At 37.5% G+C, this 25,745-nt stretch overlaps 1 protein-coding gene across 8 annotated transcripts in view; it reads left to right on the top strand.

Moving 5' to 3' along the window:
* Positions 1–25,745, top strand: part of IRAG2 (inositol 1,4,5-triphosphate receptor associated 2) — a 52,225-nt gene that overhangs the window by 17,346 nt on the left and 9,134 nt on the right. For 4 of the 8 annotated variants that reach the window (XM_036299228.1, XM_036299227.1, XM_036299229.1 and 1 more), the window contains 8 exons: positions 13,529–13,575; positions 13,685–13,749; positions 15,787–15,857; positions 18,041–18,098; positions 19,397–19,460; positions 19,546–19,573; positions 19,823–19,963; positions 24,415–24,549. In XM_036299228.1, the coding sequence (XP_036155121.1) occupies positions 13,529–13,575; positions 13,685–13,749; positions 15,787–15,857; positions 18,041–18,098; positions 19,397–19,460; positions 19,546–19,573; positions 19,823–19,963; positions 24,415–24,549 (609 nt within the window). Of the gene's footprint in view, positions 1–6,653; positions 6,923–13,528; positions 13,576–13,684; positions 13,750–15,786; positions 15,858–18,040; positions 18,099–19,396; positions 19,461–19,545; positions 19,574–19,822; positions 19,964–24,414; positions 24,550–25,745 lie in introns of those variants that run through there. The other 4 variants (XM_036299233.1, XM_036299231.1, XM_036299232.1 and 1 more) reach the window with 4 other exon arrangements.

The raw sequence follows: 25,745 nt of genomic DNA, 5'->3' as shown, positions 1-25,745 counted from the left end.
AAGATTCAGTTATTTGGGGGTTTTCTACCCCTCTGTAGTAGAATCTCAAGAATATATAATCAAAAATTTTTAATGAAGTGTGCTAAACTTTTTGTTTGAGAGGCAGGCTGGTTTAGGACTTAAATCCACTAATGACTAATAAGAAGTCTCAGGTCCCATTGACTGACTCTTTAAGAATTGAGCTTAAGGCTAGATCTTTGAAGTGCTACTTTGTAAAAAATCATACAGTAGGGCAAGACCCAGAAAATATCATATTTGCTGCAGTGACGTGCTAACGGTACTTCACCCAAGAAAAGAATAACACTAAAGGACTGAGGTCACTTAGGCGAGCTCTCCAGGTCATGAAGATGTATCTTGAGCTCCTTCCTTGATCTACAGTCTGAGCTCCACGAGCTTCTCAATCAAATGGAGCCGACAGTTCTATTTTAGGATCTGATAATCCACGTTCATTCATATACCAGACAATTCATCAATTTAAATTATTCAATTAAATACATTTCAATATATTCACAGAGTTGTGCAACCATCACTGCAATCAATTTAAACACATTTGTTCACCCCAAAAAGAAACTTTATGCCTATTAACAGTCTATCCTTACTACCCCTCCCCCAAACTCTAACCTTTAGGCAACCACTTATCTACTTCTATCTCTATAGATTTGCCTATTCTGGATATCCTATATAACAAAAGGGTAATATGCAAATCAACCGAACCATGGAACGAGCGGTCACTATGACGCGCACTGACCACCAGGGGGCAGATGCTCAATACAGGAGTTTCCCCCTGGTGGCCAGTGCACTCCCACAGGGGGCATGCTGCTCAGCCGGAAGCCAGGCTCACGGCTAACGAGTGCAGTGGCGGGAGCCTCTCCCGCCTCCGTGGCAGTGGAAAGCAGGCTTAAGCCAGCAGTCGGACATCCCCCAAGAGCTCCCAGACTGCAAGAAGGGACAGGCTGGGCTGAGGGACACCGCCCCCTGAGTGCACGAATTTCATGCACTGGGCCTCTAGTCTTATATAAATGAAAGCATACAATGTGACCTGTTGTGCCTGGCTTCTGTCACTTAGCATAATGTTTCAAGGTTCATCTATCTTATAAGTATTTTATTCTTTTTCTTTAACTGAATAATATTTCACTGTATGGATATACCACTTTTATTTACCTATTAACCAGTTGGTAGGCATTTGGGTTATTTCTCCTTTTTTCTATTGTGGATACTGTGAACATTAGTGTGTAAGTTTTTGTGTAAACATATGCTCTTAGTTCTTTGTAGGTATATATCTAGGAGTGGAATTGCTGCATCATATGGTAACTCTATGTTTAACATTTTGATGAATTACAAAACAGATTTCCGAAGTGACTACATCATTTTACATTTCCAACAGCAGTGTATGAGTATTCTCATTTTCTCCACATCCTTGTCAACACTTGTCTATCTTTTCTGATTATAGCTATCTTAGTGGGTATAAAATGATCCCTCATTGTGGTTTTGATATGCATTTCTCTAATGACAAATGCTGTTGATCATCTTTTTATGTGCTTGTTGACCATTTGTATGTCTTCTTTAGAAATATGCCTACCCAGATATTTTGCTATTGTAAAAAAGGGGTTATTTTTCTTTTTACTACTGGGTTATACAAGTTGTTCTCATTCTTCTTTTTAAGTGTATGTGCCTGACACTTTGTGTTCCTTAGTACCCATCCTACTGAGTAGCTTAAAAAAAGGAAATGAATCTTTTTCTATTAACAGTTGTTGTAAAGTTTTAGTAAAGGAAGTTGAACTTGGAAGCATATAGGATATTTGGGAAGCTTACAGGATGTTTGTTTATTAGTAATTTCCTTTTTATCTGGCACTGATTTCACCAAGAAGGAAGAAACAAACATCAGTTGTGAACTAGGTACTTTGTAGGAAAGCATTTCCACATCGTGTTATTAATCCTCTCTGTAACCTTGATCGTAGGTATTCTCTACCTTTACAGATGACACAGTGATGTTCAGAGAGGTTAAATAACTTGCCCAAGATTACTCAACTAGTAAGCAGAAAACATGGGATTCAAATTCAAATTTGTCTAGCTTCACAGGATAAGCTGTTCTCACTGCCCCTCTTAGAACATTGAGTTTGGGCGTTTCAATCATAATAATCACCCATAGTAAACTTGGAAGTAGTTTTTTGGCTAAGAAGTGTTCTGGCTTATGTATATAAAGGACCTCCCAATCCACTCTCTTTAGAATATGTGACTGGATTGTTTTGTCTATGGTATTGATATCTATTAAAAAATAGAAGCTAACAGAGATCACAATAGAAACTCATTTCAAATACTGTGGGGGGTGGGGTCGGGGGAGGAGGTCCCTGAAGGTTTACCTGTTGTCTTCTGTGACATTTCTTCTCCAGTCCCAGGAATGAGGCTGTCGGCTGCACATTGTAGCTGTTACCACCAATTCTCACCATTCCATTTCCAGATTTCTGATCCACTGAAATCTGCACAGCCTGTTCGCTGCACAATTCACTTCCTCATGCCTGTCCCTTGAGTAAATCCCTGCCTCTCACCCCACCATGCCCCGACGCCCATTTCTCAAACAAGTGGAAAGCTCTCCTTAGAAAATGCTTTCCTAAGCATTCTCATTAATAATAAGTACAAGGAATTAGAATTAAATATGAGATGAAATATATAAAATCATAATCTGTGTTCATCCCAGTGACCCATAAATCATGGTGTTTTCTTCACTCTTTGCCTTCAAACCACAGAATTTTGTTATTCTTGAGAGCCTTCATAACAAACAACTTGACCTGGCATTTGAGCCCCTGTGTTATCTGGTCACAACCTAACTTTCCATCCTTTCCTCATCACTGCCTATGTTTGTCCCTACATGTCAGGCAAGCCAGGTAGTGTCTTGTCAGAATATATCACACAAACCTGTTTATGCTGTTAACCGGAAACATGTACACATCTCCATTTCTCACATTATATTCGACTGTCAGGCCCATTTCAGAAACCAACATTGCCACAAAACCTGTCTTGTGGAAGCAAGAAATGTCCACAGTGAGCATCTCTAGTCTTCCTTGAGGTGGACATCATAATGCATCAGAAGTCAAGAGACCAGTTTTTTCCCTGGTTCTTTTTCTGTGTAACTATGAAAAGGTCATGTCTTTCAGGCCGTGGTGCCTTCATTTCTCAACTATCCCACTCGGGAAAATATAAGTTCTTTTAGACCCCAGTCTCTCTTTGTTCTCCCCTATTGTCACCTATATTCTGGTTCCCTTATAGTTCTTTGTTTTCTTCTATTTAATTCTGTAGTAGATTACTCTGGTGGAGAGTGCCCTTGTTTGGCCATTGACCAATGTGCATCTAGCTTCCTACATGAATTTGGTGAACAGTGGCTTTCCCATTAATAATTATTGAATGCCCATTTACTTACTTATTTTTGTACTTCCTTCACGGTCTATTTAAGATATTGTGAGTGAACACTATTGCTTTCTGACTCATTTTTTTAGACTGGTGTTCCTGAGAGCTTGAGGTTTATTTTGTTTTATTTCATATTTTTTTGTTAATCCTCTCCCAAGGATATTTTTCCATTGATTTTTAGAGAGAGTGAAAGGGAGGGGAAAAGATAGAGAGAAACATTGATGTGAGAAAGACACATTGATTGGTTGCCTCCTGAATGCACCCTGACTCAGCTGGGAATCGAGCCTGCAGCTGAGGTACATGTACTTGATTGGATTGCAACCCGAGACCCTTCAGTCCATGGGCCAACACTCTATCCACTGAGTCAAAATGGCTAGGACTTGAGGTTTATTTTTTGTTCCTCTCCCACATTCATAGAGGAAGCTATATTGTAGCCTCTTATTCGGAAAGCACAGTGTAAGATAAAAGTGAACATCATCTCTCTCACATTGACGTGTCTCTCTCCCTCTCCCTTCCTCTAGAATCAATTAAAAAACACACAACTTTCCATTGCCCAGCCAGTGTGGCTCAGCGGTTGTGTGTCAACTCAGGAACCAAGAGATCACTGGTTCAATTCCTGGTCAAGGCACATGCCCAGGTTGCAGGCTCGATCCCCAGTAGGGGGTGTGCAGGAGGCAGCCGATTGGTGATGTTTCTCTCTCATTGATGTTTATATCTCTCTATTCCTCTCCCTTCCTCTCTCTCTAAAAATCAATAAAAACATGCTTTAAAAAAAAAGATGAACATCAGTATTCATAAGAGGATCTTTGGTCAGAAAAGGACTCTCATGAGATTAATATCTCAAAAAGAACATCCCATAATTTTGGGCCCAATTTGGGGCATTCTTGGGGAGGATAAAGGTACTTTATTGACCCAGGGAAATTTATTTATTCGGGACATTTTAGTGTAAAGAGGAAAGAAGGTAGTCAATTATTTCCAGTCCTTCTCTTTTAGAGATTCAGACTGAAATATTTATGAAAGTAATGTCTGTGATATCTGGGATTAGCTTCAGAACATTGTAGAGGTGGGTTTAGTGGGTAATAATATGGGTGGAACAATGTTGGGCATAGGTCGAATATTGTTAAATCTAAATAATTGAACACAAAGGTTAATCATTCTACTTTTGTATTTGTTTGAAATTTTTTCAAATAAGGACTTAAAATCTTTAGCCACTTAGCAAAAGCTTTGGAACTGAGCAGGTCTGGATTTCAGACTGGCTCTGTTGCTTTTTAGCTGTGTGAACTTGGAAAAGGGAACCTCTCTCAGTTTTGTTCTACCCCCTGTGAAACAGAGGTATTACTTTGCAGGGTTCTTTTGAGGATTCAAATAGACATGTACACAGATACAAAAATTATGTATATACATACCCATATACATATCTGCAATGACTAAGTTCTGGTTTAATTAGTCCATGGAAACATACCAAGTAGTTCTTATTTAGAAGAAAGACAAATCTCGATGCAATTTCTCCCCTTACTGATGGATAGGAAGCCTTTTTTTTTTTTTTTAACATTTTCAAGTATGTCTAGGGGTATATCCCAATATATCCCAATGTCCTAAAGGCCTCATCCTATGGAGGGATACTTCACCTCCTGAGAGACGGGCACGGAAGGCAGTTGGTGTCACCACTCACATCTCTACAGTTTTTTTGCTCATCATGCACACTGTCCACAGGCCCTGCCTACTCCACTGCTCACCTCCTTGAAACTCTCTGTTGGGGCCTTTGGTGATCTCTCCTTGGTCAGTAGAGAGATGGTCTCAGCACTTGGAGAGCAGGGTCTTACCATGGTGTTAGTTGAGTAGACCCATTGAGATGCATTTTTAAAAATTATCCTCTACTTTTCAAGGCATGTCAATCATCCAGTAGGGCTGGTAGAAACAGTGGTCGGAGCCCAGCTTCCCACTGAATCAAGTATTGTTGCTCCCTCAGTAGCTAGACCCAGCTGTACGTAGTGTCCACTTCAATTCTGCCTCACTCTTGGCAATTTCTTTCTGGGGCCCAGTTGTCTCTCCTTATAGCCTATCTTCCTTTCCTTCTTTACTGTTCCTACCATTAAGTCTGAATTGCAACCAAAGGGTGCCTAGACCTTTGCAAAGCTGGACTTGTGATTAGATAGCTGTGTGCGTCTGCAAACACTTCAAGAGCTAAGATATTTCATGAAAATTTCTATGAGCACTAACCTAATTCTCCCCTGTACCTACTCCAATCTCAGATCTGACTGCACCAAGACACTCTAATAAATGTACTGCATGATTCATAGTAAACACTTAGAAATTAGTTGAAACTGTCACCCAGAATCGGAATTATCAGTGGTGTGGAGTTCAGAGGATATCTTGGTCAGGGGATAGAAAGATGAGTTTTTGTTTTTCTTTTGGCTGTGATTAAAAAATCACATACACCAAATAGTGTGCTTTGCTTCGCTTTGAGGTCTCCTTCATGCTAGAACATGTTTTTGTTTAAGATGCACTATCACTAGGAGGAGGTGGTTTGTGAGGCAAAGGGCAGAATCCATTTAAAAATATCTCAGAAGATTTTCTGGCTATTGTCCATCCTGTTCTCTCAAGCTGTGTATGGGTGCAGCATTCATAACCTTGGAGAGTAAATAACACTGCCAGTTGCAAAATAGGGACATGTAGAAGTTGATTGATAACTGTATTATAAAGGAACCTTACAGTGGCGGGTGTGTCCTGGAGATCAGAGGGTGTGGTGTCCTTTTAGTCAGAAATTGGAAAAACAAAACAAAACAAAAAACCAACCACCTGTGAGGCAATTTAGTTTTGTTTAGGTTACAGCAGTTGCAATCTCTTGACACTCATTGTACATTCTTTCTTTTTTTAGAATATGAAACTAACACTGAATCAAGTCAAGGTAGTTATTTTTTTTTAAGTTAGAATGAAATAAGTCCATCTAAGTGCCTTTTGTTCAATTTTTGTTTTTCTCAAAAAGTTGTATTAATTTATTTGAATAGCATCAAGTGTTTAAAATAGATCTAATAGTAAAAATTGGTAACATGAATTAGTGGAAGGGTTTCTGATCAGAAAATCTATAGATAAAGGAACAGCATCTAGAAGAGCAAAAATAAAATAACCTGGTTGGGGGTGGGGGGGGGTCATCTAGGTCTATTCATTGCCCTTACTAATAGTTTAAAGGTTATTTCTTATTGTTCTTCATATTTTTCTATCTAAATATTGAAATCATACTGCTGTGTGTGTGTGTGTGTGTGTGTGTGTGTGTGTGTGTGTGTCCTGCATTTGCTAACCCAACCCCTGGGAGAATCTGTCTCACTTTGTTCCATGAGTACCTGGCTACCCCACCCTACATTAGATTCTTACTGTCAAAGGCAAATGGGCTGAACCATGGATTTGCATGTAAATGTTATGCAGGTTAGTATTTGAATGGCTGGGACAGGAAGACCGTCCTTCCTGGTGTATGCTCTCAGCATGTTTTGGACTCATTGACTTGAGCCAGTCTCCTATGTAAGTAAGTCTCTCATCTGAAATTTCTTTTTCTTGCTTTTAGTCAATTTCTTTTCCTTAGTTTTACCATATCCATTAGATTACCTTGTTGACAATCTGCAGGTCTCACAGTTGTTGTGTGGGGGTTAGATTCTCCTAGAGGTCCAGGCTGCTGGTTGCAATAGGGGTGACTTTTGAAGCTGGAAGAAAAGAGCACAATTGGGAAAAGTTTTTGCTGAGTTATCTCCCACCCCCACTCCCTGAGGGGCTCTATCTCCAACTTTCATTAACGATAACTCTAAACTTGAAAAAAAATGTTTCTTTTGTCTGGTTATTCTTATAAGAAAAGAAAAAATCTTGGTAGACCAAATTTATGAAAATCTAGGTTTGAGATATGTTGTATATTGGTGTGTTTCTGATCAGTGAGATTTATACAGATTAATAAATTGGAGCAATATCCAATTGCTTAACTTACAACTGTTCCAAAACAATGCAGTAATGTATGACTACCAACTATATGACATTTCTCCAAAATCTCATAATTGTTATTTATTTAATTAATATATATTTTATGCTTAGCAAAAGGCTTCTCATTAAAATGTTTCATATATGAGGTTTAGGACAAGGAGAGGCTTATGCAGAGGTTCTGACAAAGGAGACATTTGTAATATGATGGAGACAAACTATATTTTTGCTCTATTCATTATCTTGACACTAAATAATTTGACTTCTTAAAAAATCGAAGTGTGTGCAAAATGGTGGGTTCCTTTCCATATTGGAAACTAGTTTAATTAAGTAGGAAATAACTACATTCTTTTTTTTTTTTTTTTTTTTTTTAAATATATTTTATTGATTTGTTACAGAGAGGAAGGGAGAGAGATAGAGAGCTAGAAACATCGATGAGAGAGACATCGATCAGCTGCCTCCTGCACATCTCCTACTGGGGATGTGCCCGCAACCCAGGTACATGCCCTTGACCGGAATCGAACCTGGGACCTTTCAGTCCGCAAGCCGACGCTCTATCCACTGAGCCAAACCGGTTTCGGCGGAAATAACTACATTCTCATTATACTTCTTAAATTCAAACGCAAGTATCCATGACCCTGACAGGTACAAGACGTCTCTTTCTGACTAAATTAACTTTTAGTTAGTGCAATATAATTATTACATGTAACAAACATTATTCATGATAGCCCAATAGTAAGTGTTATTTCAAACTACACATAACAAATTTTTTTATGTTATGGAGTGTGAAAAGGGCCTGATTTTTATTATTATTAAGGAATCATTCTTTGCTGACTTTTATGAAGTATGATACTCAATGAAACTGAAAGATATTTATTTTTTATCTTTATAGCTTTATTTCTTATATATATTGGAATATAGTTAAATAAGCATACAGTAATTACTAACACAAGTTATTAAAATATTTTTAAAAGATAGGGCCATCATTATTTAACTACCCAGAGTATAAGGTACAATTTCTCTACAAAATTTAATTCAAATATTATCCCACTCTGTCCTGTTCTGTGCGTATTACTTTCCTCTGTGGAATGCTGCCTGTAATATATGAAGTGTTTGTTTTATATATTTGTCTTCCTGGCTGGCCTACCAGCTCTCCTGGGGCAAGAACTTTGTTTTTGTGTGTTACTGTTCCTAGTACAAAGTGGGCCTTTGATGATCGTTGTTGAATTAAATTAAACTGATGTCTTTAGGGGCTTCAGTCTGACCCATATAATCTGACCCAAAGATATTTAAAGCAGAGAAGAACTGAAATAAAAGGGAGAGGACTCCTCAGTATTGATATGTAGGAGAATTAGATACAAATTCTAGCTTTGCAAAGTTTGTGGAGTTTTCTAAACATTTGAGGTGAACATGTAAAAATTTTATTAGAAGTCTTTGCCTCCCCAATAGCCTGAGTTAGGGTATCTCAGAAACAGTTTTTGTGGGGGGGGGGGTTGTGTGTGTTTGTTGTTGTTGTTATTTATCTTCACCCAAGGATATCTTTCCATTGATTTCTTAGAGTGGAAGGGGGGGGGGGACAGAGAGAAACATTGATGTGAGAGACACATCGATTGGTTGCCTCCCACATGTGTCCCGACCAGGTCCAGGGATAGAGCTTGCAACCATGGTATGTGCCCTTGACCAGAATCGAACCCAGGACTCTTCAGTCTGCAGGCCAACACTTTGCTAGGGCTCAGAAACAATTTTGTTTACAGGGGAGAGGACACTATATTTATTTTGATATGGGTTTATAGGCTGACACCACCATTCTGAATATTCCTGGGAAATTCATTTATTCATTGGCTTTACTTTCCTTACCTAAAAAGTAACCTTTTTTTGTTAAAACCCACTGCATCAGATTGTTGGGAAATTAAATGAGATGATACATAAAAGGGCTTTTGTAAATTTTAATGTACTCAACAGATAGATGTAAGCTGCTGGTATTGTACTGGGTAACACATTCAGCAAACTCTTGTAGACCTTCACTTCTTCTGTGGCTATGGTCAGGCTTACCTTGGATGGATTCTAACTACTGTGTATGATACCCAGCATCCCGCCACTGAAACCTGTTGTTGGTTGTGGCAGTTAATACATTTTATGTTTGATTATGGAATACTTTAAATGTGTCCATTTTTTCATTGTCTGTGCAGAGTTGTTTTTTTAAGACAATTTTTTTAAAAAGTATTTTTTAATTGATTTCAGAGGGAGAGGGAGAGAGCGATAGAAACATCAATGATGAGAGAGAATCATTGATCAGCTGCCTCTTGCCCACCATCTACTGGGGGCCAAGCCTGCAACCCGGGCATGTGCCCCAACCAGGAATCGAACCGTGACCTCCCGGTTCATAGGTCGACACTCAACCACTGAGCCATGCTGGCTGGACATGTGCAGGTTTTTGATATGTCCAAATAATTTAAGTTTTATTAAATTTTAATTTATTTTCCTAAATAGATCAAATAATAATGAAAATATGCTTATTAGAAAATATTACTATTACAATAACAACAGACCCCACAGAAATACAAATGATTGTTAAAAAATACTATGGACAGCTCTACTCCAACAAACTAGACAACCTGGAGGAAATGGACAAATTCCTAGAAAAATACAACATTCCAAAACTCAATCAGGAAGAATCTAAAAATCTCAACAGGCCAATAACTATGGAAGAAATTGAAGCAGTCATCAAAAAGCTTCCAGCAAACAAAAGCCCAGGACCAGACGGCTTCACAGGGGAGTTTTACCAAACATTCAAGGAAGAACTAAAACCTATCCTCCTCAGACTACTACAAAAAATTCAAGAGGAAGGAACACTTCCAAGCTCATTCTATGAAGCCAGCATCACCCTAATACCAAAACCAGGTAAAGACAACACAATGAAAGAGAATTACAGGCCAATATCCCTCATGAACATAGATGCCAAAATCCTCAACAAAATCTTAGCAAATCGGATCCAGCAGTACATCAGAAAGATCATACACCATGACCAAGTAGGATTTATCCCAGGGATGCAAGGATGGTACAATATCCGCAAATCAATAAACGTGATACATCACATAAACAAATTGAAAGAAAAAAACCACATGGTCATATCAATTGATGCAGAAAAAGCATTTGACAAAATTCAACACCCATTTTTGATAAAAGCTCTCAGCAAGGTGGGAGTAGAAGGATCATACCTCAACATAATAAAAGCCATATATGACAGGCCCACAGCCAACATCATACTCAATGGACAAAAACTAACACCATTTCCCCTAAGAACAGGAACAAGACAGGGATGCCCCCTCTCACCACTCCTGTTCAACATAGTACTGGAAGTGTTAGCCATTGCAATTCGGCAAGAAGAAGAAATAAAAGGCATCCAAATTGGAAAAGAGGAAGTAAAACTGTCCTTATTTGCAGACGACATGATATTATACATACAAAACCCTAGAGACTCCATCAAAAAGCTACTGGACTTAATACATGAATTTGGCAATGTAGCAGGATACAAAATTAACCCCAAGAAATCTGAGGCATTTCTATACACCAATAGTGAACTTTCAGAAAGAGAGATTATAAAAACAATCCCGTTTACCATCGCACCAAAAAAATTAAGCTACCTAGGAATAAACTTAACTAAAGAGGTAAAAGACCTCTACTCAGAAAACTACAGGACGTTGAAAAAAGATATAGAGGAAGACATAAACAGATGGAAGAACATACCGTGTTCATGGATTGGTAGAATCAACATCATTAAAATGTCCATACTACCCAAAGCAATCTATAAATTCAACGCACTTCCCATTAAAATACCAACGGCATACTTCAGAGATCTAGAACGAACTCTCCAAAAATTCATCTGGAATAAAAAAAGACCTCGAATAGCTGCAGCAATCCTGAAAAAGACCAAAGTAGGTGGGATCTCAATACCAGATATCAAGATGTATTATAAAGCCACTGTTCTCAAAACTGCCTGGTACTGGCACAAGAATAGGCATATAGATCAATGGAATAGAATAGAGAGCCCAGAAATCGGCCCGAACCAATATGCTCAATTAATATTTGACAAAGGAGGCAAGAACATACAATGGAGCCAAGATAGTCTCTTCAATAAATGGTGCTGGGAAAATTGGACAGATATATGCAAGAAAATGAAACTAGACCACCAACTTACACCATACACAAAAATAAACTCAAAATGGATAAAGGACTTAAATGTACGACAGGAAACTATAAAAATTCTAGAAGAATCCAAAGGCAACAAAATCTCAGACATATGCCGAAGCAATTTCTTCACTGATACAGCTCCTAGGGCACTTGAAACTAAAGAGAAAATGAACAAATGGGACTACATCAAAATAAAAAGCTTCTGCACAGCAAAAGAAACCATCAACAAAACAACGAGAAAACCCACTGTGTGGGAAAACATATTTGCCAATGTCATATCCGATAAGGGCCTAATCTCCAAAATTTATAGGGAACTCATACAACTTAACAAAAGGAAGATAAACAATCCAATCAAAAAATGGGCAAAGGACCTAAATAGACACCTTTCAAAAGAGGACATTCAGAAAGCCAAGAGACATATGAAAACATGCTCAAAGTCACTAATCATCCGAGAGATGCAAATCAAAACAACAATGAGGTACCATCTCACACCTGTCAGACTGGCTATCATCAACAAATCAACAAACGACAAGTGCTGGAGAGGATGTGGAGAAAAAGGAACACTTGTGCACTGCTGGTGGGAATGCAGACTGGTGCAGCCACTGTGGAAGACAGTATGGAGTTTCCTTAAAAAACTGAAAATGGAACTCCCATTTGACCCTGTGATCCCACTTCTAGGAATATATCCCAAGAAACCAGAAACACCAATCAGAAAGGATATATGCACCCCTATGTTCATAGCAGCACAATTCACCATAGCTAAGATCTGGAAACAGCCTAAGTGCCCATCAGTAGATGAATGGATTAGAAAACTGTGGTACATCTACACGATGGAATACTATGCTGCTCTAAAAAGGAAGGAACTCTTACCATTTGCAACGTCATGGATGGAACTGGAGAGCATTATGCTAAGTGAAATAAGCCAGTCAATGAAGGAAAAATACCACATGATCTCACTCATTCATGGATAATAGGGACCATTATAAACTTTTGAACAATAATAGATACAGAGGCAGAGCTGCCTCAAACAGATTGTCAAACTGCAGCAGGAAGGCCGGGGAGGGTTGCGGGGCAGGAGGTAGGGGGGTAAGAGATCAACTAAAGGACTTGTATGCATGCATAGAAGCATAACCAGTGGACATAAGACATTGGGGGATAGGGGAGGCTAGGGGACTGTCTAGGGCGGGGGGATAAAATGGACACATATGTAATACCCTTTGTAATACTTTAAGCAATAAAAAAAAAAAAAAAAATTTAAAAAAAAAAAAAAAAAAAAAGAAAATATTACTATTACAGAGAAACCTATGTTCTACTGTATTTTTTGAAATAGAATAAGTGAACTCATCACCCCTAATGTCCCAAAGTTCCCCCTAAATTAGGAACTCCTGATAGAGACTAAGTTCAAAAGAGATTTTCAAACATTTGGCCAAGCAGGCTGGGACTTGTTAAGCCCATTTGAGCACCTAATAATAGGTGCTGCCTTAGAGGGAATCCTTTAGATCTTTGAGAATTTGATTAAGTTTAAAGTGCCTGATCTGTCAAGCTAGATAATTGAGAACCATTTTAAAACCACCAGGTCAAAAGTTTTAGGTTGAGTAATATCTCCATAAGTAGAAATGTTTTATGTCCACATAGAATATTCTGTTTAAAGAAAACTTGACTTAAAACATGAAGCAAACTCGACCTGCCCTTTATGTTTAGAATTTGTTTTTCCCAAGAATTTGTCAGGTTTTATTTAAATATTGGACTTGGAAGTATACTTCAAGTTGGATTTTTTTTGCAAGTACAGCATTGAGGAAGTAGGCCTATCCATCTGCCCTGTGTAATCCCATCTCTATATCCTCTCCAAAAGAGCTAAGTCAATATAGGTTCATTTAAAATTATATGAAAATGTTTGCTTAAAACCACCTTTCTGGAATGGAAAATGTCAAATTGTTGGACTTATTTCTCCTTTTCCCCTTTCTTTCCCCTTGAGGAGAATGCTATTGAACGCTTGACTCCTGAGAGCCTGCCACAGTCCAGGTTTGCCTTGTCTGTTGTATGTGTGTGAATTTGTGTGCATATTCAATTAATTTTTGAGAGATTTCTTTGGGCCTGACACCTCAAAATATTTCTTCCACTTCTTTGGCAGAGACTATTCCACACTATCATCTCCTGGACCCACGTCATCCACTGAGAGTACTGTAACTTCAAGTGGTGAGTGGACTCGGAAAAGATATCCACATAGAGTGTTAGTATTATAACTGTGAGCTTGAGGTCCTGTGCCCTGCTGACGTGTGTGCAAATGAAAAGAACATAGGCAAATACTTTTGCATAGTATTCGTGCTCTTAGTTTCTTCCTGTCAGAAACTTTGAATAAGGCTTCTGGTTACCTTGCTTGTAAATCACTCTGTGAGAAAAAGAAGGATAGAAGATCAGATTCTGCTATGATAAAAGTCAAAGGTAAGCTCTTAAAGGGATCAAGTATGGTTTCCAATCTGAAACACTAAGCAGGCCTATAAGCTAGTAGAGTAACTATTCTCAGTAGCATTATCCTTTAAAAAGAATTTGGAGACTTAATTTAGAGAAATTAAGTCCAAGAGATGAGTATTGCCTTTACATATGGTAATGTTACCAACCCTTTTTTTCAATTTTGTATATAAAACCAAAATTACAATATATTCAATAAAATTTTCTTTATGGCAAAGATTGATTAGCCACAACTGGGTCTCGACTTTGGCTCAGATGTAGAATCTGAGCCAAAGGAAATTCCAGAACCCTAGTTAGAATCTATTAGGTTATGAGATAGACCAATTAGTGATGGCCCCATTCAGGAGGCAAAAGAACTAACTAGATGACATGTTAGATCCTTTCTGCCACTTGACTCTGAAAATAAAGTAGTTACTGTCAACCATTCCCAGTGAGACACCACTTATTATAAATAATATGGAGGGGAATTTGCCAATATGTACCAAAATGTTAAATGTGCATATCTTGTGATAAAACAATTTGATTTCAGGGAATTTATTCTATAGATCTAAGTACACACATACAATACGACATATGTATGAATTTATTTTCTGTATTGTCTGTAATAACAAAATATTGAAAACAAGTTAACTATCAGCATAGAATACTAGTTAATATATTTTGACATACCCATGTAATGAAATACTTATATGTATTCATAAAACATATATAAGGAACCTGTTTTCTTGGAAGGTTAGGAACTATTATTTCTTGAAGAAGAAAACCACACTCACCAATAATTATGTATTACATGTAAAAATTTATTAAAAGAAAGACAGAAAAAAGTTTTTTGTATGTATAAAATATCTTTGGAAGGGTAGCTAAAACAACAGAAAGTGGGTTTCTGTATAGCATGGATGGGAGGACAAATTTTCACTGTGAAACATTTTAAATTTTTAAATGTATGGACCATATGAATTTATTATCTGTCTTAAAACTTAAAGAAAAATGAAAATGAAATTTCCATAGGGAAAAAATTTATACCTCTGAAGAAGTGTTTACCATTTTGTTCTTATTTCCATAAAAATTTGAAAATATAACACAGTCTTCAACTATTTTTTTTTTCTTAAACAGAAAGGAACAAAACCTACCTATAGCTGTTAACTTTTGTGCCTACACTGAGCTAAATTCAGGACAATGGATCCTGTGAAGAGGAAAATCATTATTAAGTACATTACAATGCAAATAAAGCACACAAAAATAAGGGGAAATTACACACAGGAATGGCATAATTTAAAAGCCATCTTCTCTTCTTAGTTTGATGACATTTTACTTAGAAAGATACATATTTTAGAAGGCTATCTTCTGTTATCAGCCTTAGGTATGTAATTTTAAAAAACCTGTTTGTCAGGCTATAAAAAAGCTACTAAGCTACTAATTGCCCATCCTTCCTTCATCCAGTTTCTATAATTATACTAGTAATGTGCTTGTTTTTTAACAAAGCAGCAGCAGCCTTTAAAAAGATATTAAAATCTGGAGTATTTGAAGGCCATTTATACAGATGTTAATTTCTACTAATTATATGGCTAGCTTCCCTGGGAACCTCCGCTTCTCTAGTCTTGATTCTGAATCAATGGGCACCTTTAAAGTTATGCAGTATGAATTTATCTCACATGTTAAGGCTTGTGCTACTCACTAGTCTGCTCATATTGCCACCCTCACTATTTCTTCCTCTTTTTTTGATACAGCTCCCCAACTGTTTAGTGTGTTTTCTTTTTCTCATAGACGCAAGTCCAGCTCATGAGAATATTGCACTCCAAAGCTCTGTGAATGAGAACAAAACCATGTTAAAACTGGTAAGGAAATATACATGAGTTAACAATAAAAGTAATGATATATTACAATGGTGGAACTGTTCCTTTAAGTTTGCAAAATACTCTTAAAGGCACTATCTCATTTTCTCCTTTCAAAATATCATGGGGTTAGAAGAATGTAATTGTACAAATATTTTATAAGAAAGTTGAGGCCAAAGCATCCCTGTGACTTGTCCCAGCTCACACAGCAGAGTCTTTAATTCACTCATTTATTCTTCAAAGGTCTACTGAAAACAAGCCCAATATCAATCAGTAGAGGACTTTTAAATAAGTGAAAGCACTAATAAACAAGGTTGAATAAAACACTGATATCTATCTTAAAGATATGTTCTAATTAGGAGAAGAAGCATACAGTTACTCCATAATTGGAGTGCGATGAGTGATGTGAAAGGAAAATGCTTGGGGTGAGAGGCCAAAAGAGATGTCATGGAGGAGGTATGAACACAAGAACATGAGAGGAGGGAGGGAGTAAGAAGAGGAGAATTTGTGGGGGAAAATAAGATCAGTTGGAAATAAAGTTTCAGGCCGATGTGAGACATCAATAGTTTGTAAGGAGATTTCATATGTGACTACTAGTATAAACCCATTTTCTTAAACTTGCCAATGGGACTTTTAGAAGCAGATACACATTTGTGAGTTATCAGCAAAGAACCAAGTCTGTGGATAAGATCTCCCAAGGATTTGGCAGTCAGGAAACGAGCACTGAGGGTAATTAACTCTCAATGATTCCATTTTCTAATATGAGAAGGCAATGCAGAGGAGCCTGAGGAGAAGGTGTTGTAGTGATGGGGAGGTGTTGGGAGAGCAGACCCAAGGGAAGAGACATCTTCAAAAAAGAAAGGGTAATGGATTGTCTTAGATGCCACAGTGAAGGCAAGTAAGACAAAGGCTGGAGAATATCCTTTGGATTTGGCAGTAGGGACTTCACTGATAACTGAGAGAGCAGTTTTCTTGGTGTGTTGGGTATAGGAGCAGAGTAGTTTGTTGTTGACTAATGGGACACAAAGAACTGGAAACTCAACCATGGACAACTCCTCCCACAGCGTGGCCATGAAGGTCAGGAGAGGGAGAAAATGCCATAGCTGGAAGTGGTCACGGGGTTGAATGAGGATTCAAAAAACTTAAGAATATTTTAATGTGTTTTTTTAAAAATATATTTTATTGATTTTTTACAGAGAGGAAGGGAGAGAGATAGTTAGAAACATCGATGAGAGAGAAACATCGATCAGCTGCTTCCTGCACACCTCCTACTGGGGATGTGCCCACAACCCAGGTACATGCCCTTGACCGGAATCGAACCTGGGACCTTTCAGTCCACAGGCCGATGCTCTATCCACTGAGCCAAACCGGTTTTGGCAAGAATATTTTAATGTTGACAAGAACGATCCAGTGCTTTACCTGTAGTGTTGCAATTGTTACATTTTATCGGTCTTAGTTTCAACTGCCTTCAAATTACATGATACGGTTATCAGTGGCTCTACGAAGGAAATTTGACTTAGACTCATTTTTATGGAAAATTTCTAAGAATGTTGAGTAATTATTATCATAAAATGATTGTATACCTACAGCTTTCCTATCAGATTGCCCAGGCAGTGCAATATAACCCTCTTATTATGGAGATTCTTGTTGTATAGATACATTTGTAAGAGAGGTGATCAGTGACCTCCAAGTAATTTCATATGGAGTAAAAGCCGAACAGCACCATCTTGGCCGTTATTTTTGCCACAGTTTCTCCAATAACCCATTGCATGCGATAGTCCTAGAACACCCCACCCCCCTTTCCCTCTTCATCCATCCGATCCTACCACTCCATCAGGCTTCCGCATGTTGCGTGTCAGCAGAGACTTTCCATGCTACTCTGCCATGGCGTCTCTCTTCCTCCTCTGCCATGCACCTACTTATCTAGATCCCATTTATTTAGCCATTCATCCTAGTTTGCTTAGTGGTAACTTGTATCCTGTTTGCAGCTTTTCATATATTTCTGTCCTTCGTGCTGCAACTAGATTGGAAACCCCCCTGGGGCCAGTCCTGTTTCTTCTTTAACCCTAGGACAGTTTGTTGTTTGTTTTTAGTGTTTTGACCAGGGAGGGTTAGGGGAGGACAGGAAGTTGGTTATAAAGGATATCCACTCGATGTACAACAATAAAATCTCTTTATGATTTTAGGAAGCCAAAGAGAAAACCAAAACAATAAATGAGCCTAGAAAAGAATGTGTCACAGGAGGTAAGGCATGTTCTCTCTGAACCCCCATGTGAACTTTTTTTCCCTGCTGGCATTTTTATGGGTGAAGTCTTTCTGAGTACAGATGTGGCATCTACAAATTGTGCATCACTAGATAAAATTAGCCAATAGAACTGATTCTTGATTCCGTTTGTATTGTTTTCAAAAAGTCACATTAATGTTGCCACTGATTGTTAGACCCCAGAGGACTACTGCCCTGTTGTGAACTAAGAACCATGCCAATGTTGGGAGTAAATTCTCCAAGTTCATGAGTCAGTATTTAAAGAACAAGTGCTCTAAGCTTCCCTCCCCATTTCACCTTTAATAGGAGGGAGTAGTGGGCAGAATTCAGGCTTTGTGGTCATGCAGACTCTATACTGGGTCAGTCTCTGACTAGCTTTGACTTTGGGAAGTTATGTAATTTGAGTCTTAATTTTCTCATCTGCAAAATGGAAAAGATGAGTAAAAAGATGTTACCCTTTATGGAGAACATTCTATGTGCTAAATTCTTTATGTACATAGTTTTATTTAGGTCTCCCAAATACCTATGTGTGGTAGGTAAGCTGTGATTCGGTTTCCTAGTCTGTGAACTGCAGATAATAACAGTATCTATCACAGACGTTTTACTGTGAGGATTGAATAAATTATGTTTGAAGCACTTAGGAAAGTGTTAGGCAGAGAAGTTTCCATAAAAGTTAGCTAGTATAGAACAATAATATCATCCTTATTTTGTAAATGGCCTGATGAAGTTGATACTTCTCCTCTTTGTGAAGTTGTCGTTAAGAGTGTCACTAGTACAGATAACGAGCTTTGCGTGGAACTGGCATGTAGTAAACCTGTGATTGAATGGTTGAGACCATGTGTATTGTTGATGTTATTGTTAACAGTATCAGTATTGTTATTATTATTATTATTACACTATTATTATTCTTACTACTAGTACTACAATCACTATTACTCTTGCTGCTGCTATTCTCACTTTGCTATGAAAGAACCAGGGCACCAGAGGAAGGTATGCATTTAGCCACAGGATCAAGTCAAACAACATTCAAATGCAAAGAGAAAAAATTGAGCTGTCTCTTGAGTCAAAGACTATTCATTCACATGCCGAATGAGTAGCATAGCATAACATTATGCTATGTTTCAGCAAATGCATTATTAGCTAGCTATCATCTCAGACATATTTCAGTGAAACGCCTTTGTTTAGTGATGAGAGGACATAACATTTTATTGAATGTGCCTTTAGCTGTTGCTGTTAATAAGCCTTTTTAACCAAATAATATCTGACTGTCTTTTAATAGACGCTGCCGTTTCCTCTCCTCCTGTAACCACTGTGAAATTGGTTAACTTTAAACAAAGCGACAAGTAAGCTCTTCTTCACATAGCCTGCTAACGTTTTTTGCTTTTCTGTTGAACTGTGTTTGAATAAGTTCTTTGTCTTATCCTACAGCACTTCTGCAAATGAGAAGGAGGTAGAGGTGAGTTTAAAGTAAATGTTTTTTTATTTTAATGTTTAAAAAGTGTTTCAGGCTCATTTGCGTATAGTCGCTTCACACTTTTGCACAGCTGCCATACATTTGGTGATGACAAAGTGCAGGTCAAGTCTATGCGTGTCAACGCTATGTTGCTGAGAAGAGAAAGAAATGCCTCGGTATAATTCAGTATTAAACTAGATATTTGACTACATCCAATTTTCTCCCTTGACCTTCATGTTAATTTGACAACAGGCCGAATTTCTCAGATTATCTTTGGGATTTAAGTGTGACTGGTTCACCTTAGAGAAAAGACTGAAGCTTGAAGAAAGAACCCGTGACTTGGCAGAAGAAAATTTGAAGAAAGAAATCACTAACTGTGTGAAGCTGTTGGAGGTAAGAATTACAACATTTGGGGACTGTGCAATGTTTTTAAAATTGCATATAAGTTTACTGATTTGACTGAAACTGACACCAAGTACCAAGCACTCTCAGTGTGAATTAAGAGGAGGTAAGAATTCAGAATCAGGGTAAAATAAAAAAGATTCACTAATCGGAGAGAATAAGAAATAAACAATAAATGCCTTTTAAGTTAGTCGTATGAGTTCTCTGACTTCATTCTATATTTTCAAATAGATTTCAGGCAGAAAAGTTATCAGACAGAAAACTGAGAAATAGGAGATCATATCAATTTTAATATTCAAAGAAAATAATCAAAAGTCTATTTCCATCTAATTAACTAAAAAGCCAGAGAGCCCTCTGTAAGGTTACAGAGCAGTGTAACTACTATTCTTCCATTTTGGGAAGTCACAATAAATATAGAGATGGGTTGGGAAACTAAGAGGGCTAATTGTGGGAAAGAAAAATAAAAGTTTAGGAACCATACTCTGTATTTTTTATTGTGGTAAAAGACACCTAGCAAAATTTACCATGTTAACCATTTTAAGTGTACAGTTCCGTAGTGTTACCTATATTTACATTGTTGTGAACAGATGTTCAGCTCTCCCTTCCCCCTCTTCACAGCCCTAGTAACCACCATTCTACTGTCTGTTTCTATGAATTTGACTAATTTAGTTACCTCATATAAGTGGAACCATACAGTCCTTGTCTTTTTGTAACTGACTTCTTTCACTTAGCATACTATCTTCAAAGTTAATTCATGTTGTGGCATATGATGGGGTTTCCTTTTTTCCTAAGGCTGAATAAAATGTTCTATTTGTGTATATACCACATTTTGTTTCTTCATTTATTGATGGACATTTTACTTGCTTCTACCTCTTGTCTATTGTGGACATTGCTGCTATGAACAGGGTGTGCAAATATTTCTTTGAGAACCCTGCTTTCAGTTATTTTAGAAATATTCCCAGAAGTGGGATTGCTGGATCATATGGAGTTCTAGTTTTATGTGGGTTTTTTTTTGAGGAGCAACCATACTGTTTTGCATAGTGGTTACACTATTTTACAATCCTATTAACAGTGCACAAAGGTTTCAATTTCTTCACATCCTAGTGAGGCAGGGGGTCCCGCGGGGGTGAGGCCGACGGAGTCCTAACGAAGCATGCCTGACTCCGGAGACCGGTTCAAGACGCAGTCTGAACTTTATTGTTTAAGTACAGGGACATATATAACATTCCAGACCAATCAGAAGTTTACACCATCCTTAGGGCAACCAATGGTAGGAAAGATCAGGGTACTATGTAGGGGCTCTAGGGGGCTTGCTCAGGCCGGCGCTGCCACTTCCCGGTGTGCCGAGGAAGCTTGTATAGGCGGAGTGCGCTCACGCCATTGCATCTGCCACTGCACTGAGATAAATCTCCTGAGCTCTTCCCACATCCTAGCCAACAGGTTCTTTTCTGATTTTTTTTTCTCCATGGTAACCATCCTAATGGGTGAAAGGTAGTATCTCATTGTGGTTTTCTATTTGCCTTTCCCTGATGATTAGGTTTGTTGAGCATCTTTTCATATGCTTGTTGGCCATTTGTGTATCATCTTTGGAGCAAAATGTCTATTTAGGTCCTTTGTCAACTTTTCAGTAAGATGTGTGATTTGCAAATACTTTCTCTTATTCCATTGGTTGCCTTTTCACTCTGTCCTTTGATGCACAAAAGTTTTTAAGTTTGCTGTATTACTATTGGTCTATTTTTGTTTTTATTGCCTGTGCTTTTGGTGTCATATCCAAGCAGTCATTGCCAAATCCAACGTCATTAAGCTTTATCCTATATTTTCTTCTGGAGTTACATAGTTTTGGTTTTTTAATCCATTTTGAGTTGATTTTTATATATGATATAAGATGAGAGTTCCAATTCACTCTTTTGCATGTGGCTATTCAGTTTTTCCAACATCATTTGTTGAAGAGACAAGCCTGTTCCTCATTGTGTACTCTTGGCACCACTGCCAAAGATAATTTGACCTGATATGCATAGGTTTATTTCTGGGCACTCTATTCTGTTCCATTGATCTATATGTCTGTCTTTGTGCCAGTACACTTTTGATTACTGTGGCTTTGTAATGTTTTGAAAGTAGGAAGTACGAATCCTCCAAGTTTGTTCCTTTTTTTTTTTTTAAGTTGTTTTGGCTATTTGGGGGTCTTTTGAGATTCCAGATGAATTTTGGATGAATTTTTCTATTTCTGCAAAAAATTCCATTGACGTTTTAATAGAGATTGCATTAAATCTGTAGACTGATTTGGGTGGTATGGGCATCTTTTTTTTTTTTTTCACTGTATACCTTTTGACTTTTATATATATATGAATTGAAGTCTTCCAACATATGACACAGGATGTCATTCCCTTGTTGTATGTGTCTTTAGTTTCTTTCAGCAGTGTTTTATAGTTTTTAGTGTACAAATCTTTACCTCCTTGATTTATTCCTAAGTATTTTATTTTCTGTGGTGCTATTGCAAATGAAATTGTTTTCTTAATTTCATTTTTTATGGTTCATTGTTAGTGTATATAAATGCAATTCATTTTTGTATGTTGATTTGTATCCTATGACTTTGTTAAATTCATTTATTCTAACAGTCTTTTGTGGAATCTTTGGGGTTATATAACAGAGATAATTTTACTTCTTCCTCTCCAATGTGGCATTTTATTTCTTTCACTTGCCTAATTGCTCTGGCAAGGACTTCCAGTACTAAACTGCATGGAAGTGGTGAGAGTAGGCATCTTGCCTTGTTCCTGATCTTATAGAAAAAATTTTGTCTTTCACCATTAAATATTGTTAGCTGATGGCTTTTCATCTATGCCCTCTATTATACTGAGGTAGTTTCCTTCTATTTCTAGTTTTTTGAATGTTTTTATTACTGGTATGAAGGGTGTTAAATCTTGTCAAATATTTTTCTGCAATGATTTAGATGATGAGGTGGCTTTATCTTTTAATCTCTTAATGTGGTTTATTGCATCAATTGATTTGTATATGTGAAACCATCCTTAATTCCAAGAACCAATCTTACTTGGCCATAGGTACAGAACTTTTAATGTGCTATTGAATTCAGTTTGCTAATATTTTGTTGAGAATGTTTATATAAGTATTCATAATGGATAATGGTCTGTAATTTTCTTGTAGTCCGGTTTTGGTATCAGTGTAATAATACTGGCTACAAAGAAATGTCTTGCAAGTATTCCCTCCTCTTTAATTTTTAGGAAGAATTTCAGAAGGATTGGTGTTAATTCTTTAGTTGTTTGGTAGAATTCTCCAGTAAAGCCTGGTACTGGACTTTGTTTTGTTGGGGTATTTTTGATAACTCTTTCAATCTCCTTACTAGTTATTGATTTATTCAAATAGTCTATTTCTTCACAATTCAGTTTTCTTAAACCATTTCCTTTGGCTGAGAACTAATATATGCTCTCCCCTTTACAATTAAGGTGGTTTTTTAAACTATCAAGGAAATTGTGTGTTTGATAATGGCTATTCCAATTGATTAGCAACTCATACATGTCTGTCTGCTTCAGAAGTGTCTGCCATTCATTGAACATCTACTGTGTAGCAAACAACTGGCATCTATTACCTCTCATGTCACAGTATTCCTGGAAAGGAGATAGAATTGTCTTTTCCTGACAGATGAGGAAAAAGTAAATCAGAAAGTTTGACACTATAACCTTTCTATAATTAGGGTGCAATTTACAGTCAATATTACCTTATAATTTTATTGGTAGAACTTTTTCTTTTTTTGCTATACAAAGTGTATGGTGTTTTAGATTGGGGCAAGTCTTCAAAATATGCTCATGATCACACAGCTAGGGAGCAGTAGCTTGTTTGCTTCCAAACTCGCTGTTCTCTTAATTCTGTCCCCACCTCAATGAGAAGGATGATCCTCCAAGGGCAGGCCATCATTTTGCATGAAGGGCGCAGGTTGGAGAGAAATATTCATATGGCAATGAAGGCATACCCACATAATCAGCCCAGTCACTTTGTCACCAATGGAAGAGCAAGTGTAGTAGTCAGAACCATACCTAATTTCAGTATATTTTCATTACTTTTCTTAAAAAAGTTCAAACTAAGCTCCTCAATAATATATTCAACTCGTTTATAAGCATATTTCTTAATATTACCAATTACGCCCATTCCATTGTAGAAGAAAAATATAAATACACATAAAGGTGGGGCAAATTTGAGATGAAGGGATCAAGAATAGATATAGAAGGCTTTGTGAGGCCCTGCATAGGCCTACTTGATAACCAATAAAGGTATTAATATTTCAGTATCTTTCATTATTGGTCTTAGCAGTGCTTTTCATTCTCCACCAAGAAAATTGAGATTTGACTGCTGTCTGCACTTACAATATAGCGCTAGAATCGCTTGCTGGATTTGGGGGTTGGATGCTTCCTAATGCCTTGCTTTCTGTGCAGTTGTTAACACCTCTTTGTGAAGATGACAACCAGGCCCAGGAGATCATCAAGAAGCTGGAGAACAGTATAACGTTCCTCAGCCAGTGCACATTACGAGTGGCCAGTAGGGCTGAGATGTTGGGAGCCATTAATCAGGTAATCTTTCTCTATTTCTGTAGTTATAATGAAATTACTAAAATGATTATTTTCCCTGAAATTATAGATTATATTTCTAAGAATAAGTTTTAGAAAACTCTTTATTGTACAAGACATATATCTTTAATACAGAAGAATGAAAAATGGCATATGTGAATAAAAATGTAAAATAGAATCTCTCATAATAGTATTAGCCAGTGACAGTCATTATAAAAATGTTGTTATAGTTTTGTAGACACTGCCTTCATACAGTGTTATAATCTGCTTCTTTTTCACTCAACATATAGCACAGATAGCTTTCTGTGTGGTATAAATCCATAAGTGACATTATTTTATGGTATTGGTTGAATAGATCATAAATTATTTTTCCTATATTTAGTCATTTCAGAATATACTTGATATTTTGCTCTTGTAAACACTACTATAATAAATATCCTCAGATATGCAGCTTTGCACACTTATTCATAGAGAAGTAGAATTTCAAATTTTCTTTGTGGGAAGACTTTAATTTTTGTAATCTATACCTAAACAAATTTGGTAAAATATATTTTTCTAAGAAAGAGAAATTTAAGTGTAGAGAGAGTTTTAGTTTGATCATTTGTTATACACTTTTAATATTCTACTTGCTTTTTATCCCCTCACTATATAATAATATTTTATTTTTATTAAAGTTATGTATACATAGTTTTAAAAAGTTAAGTAGTTTTCCTGGCCAGTGTGGCTCAGTGGTTGAGCACCGACCCATGCCCCAAGAGGTCATAGGTTTGACTCCCTACCCAGGGCATATGCCTGGGTTGCTGGCTCGATCCCCAGCAGGATGTATGCAGGGGGCAGCCAATTAATGTAGATGTTTCTCTCTCATCGATGTTTCTCTCTCTCCCTCTCCCTTCCTCTCTCTCTAAAACAAAACATATTTAAAAAATAAAAAGTTAAGTAGTTCTATAAAGGCTTATTATCCCACTAGAGGCTCAGTGCACGAAATTTGTGCGGGGGGGGGGGGTGGTGTCCCTCAGCCCAGCCTACACCCTCTCCTATCTGGGACCCCTTGGGGGATGTCCGACTGCTGTTTTAGGCCCAATCCCTATGGAGTGCTCTTACTGTCAGCAGTTTAGGCCCTATGGGATCTAGCCTAAAACGGCAGTTGGACATCCCTCTCACAATCCGGGACTGCTGGCTCCCAACCGTTCACCTGCCTG

The sequence above is a fragment of the Myotis myotis genome, unplaced genomic scaffold (assembly GCF_014108235.1).
Source record: "Myotis myotis isolate mMyoMyo1 unplaced genomic scaffold, mMyoMyo1.p scaffold_m19_p_3, whole genome shotgun sequence".
NCBI lineage: Eukaryota > Metazoa > Chordata > Mammalia > Chiroptera > Vespertilionidae > Myotis > Myotis myotis.
Note: the sequence above shows the minus strand (reverse complement) of the source record. Positions and strands in the feature narration are given on the sequence as shown.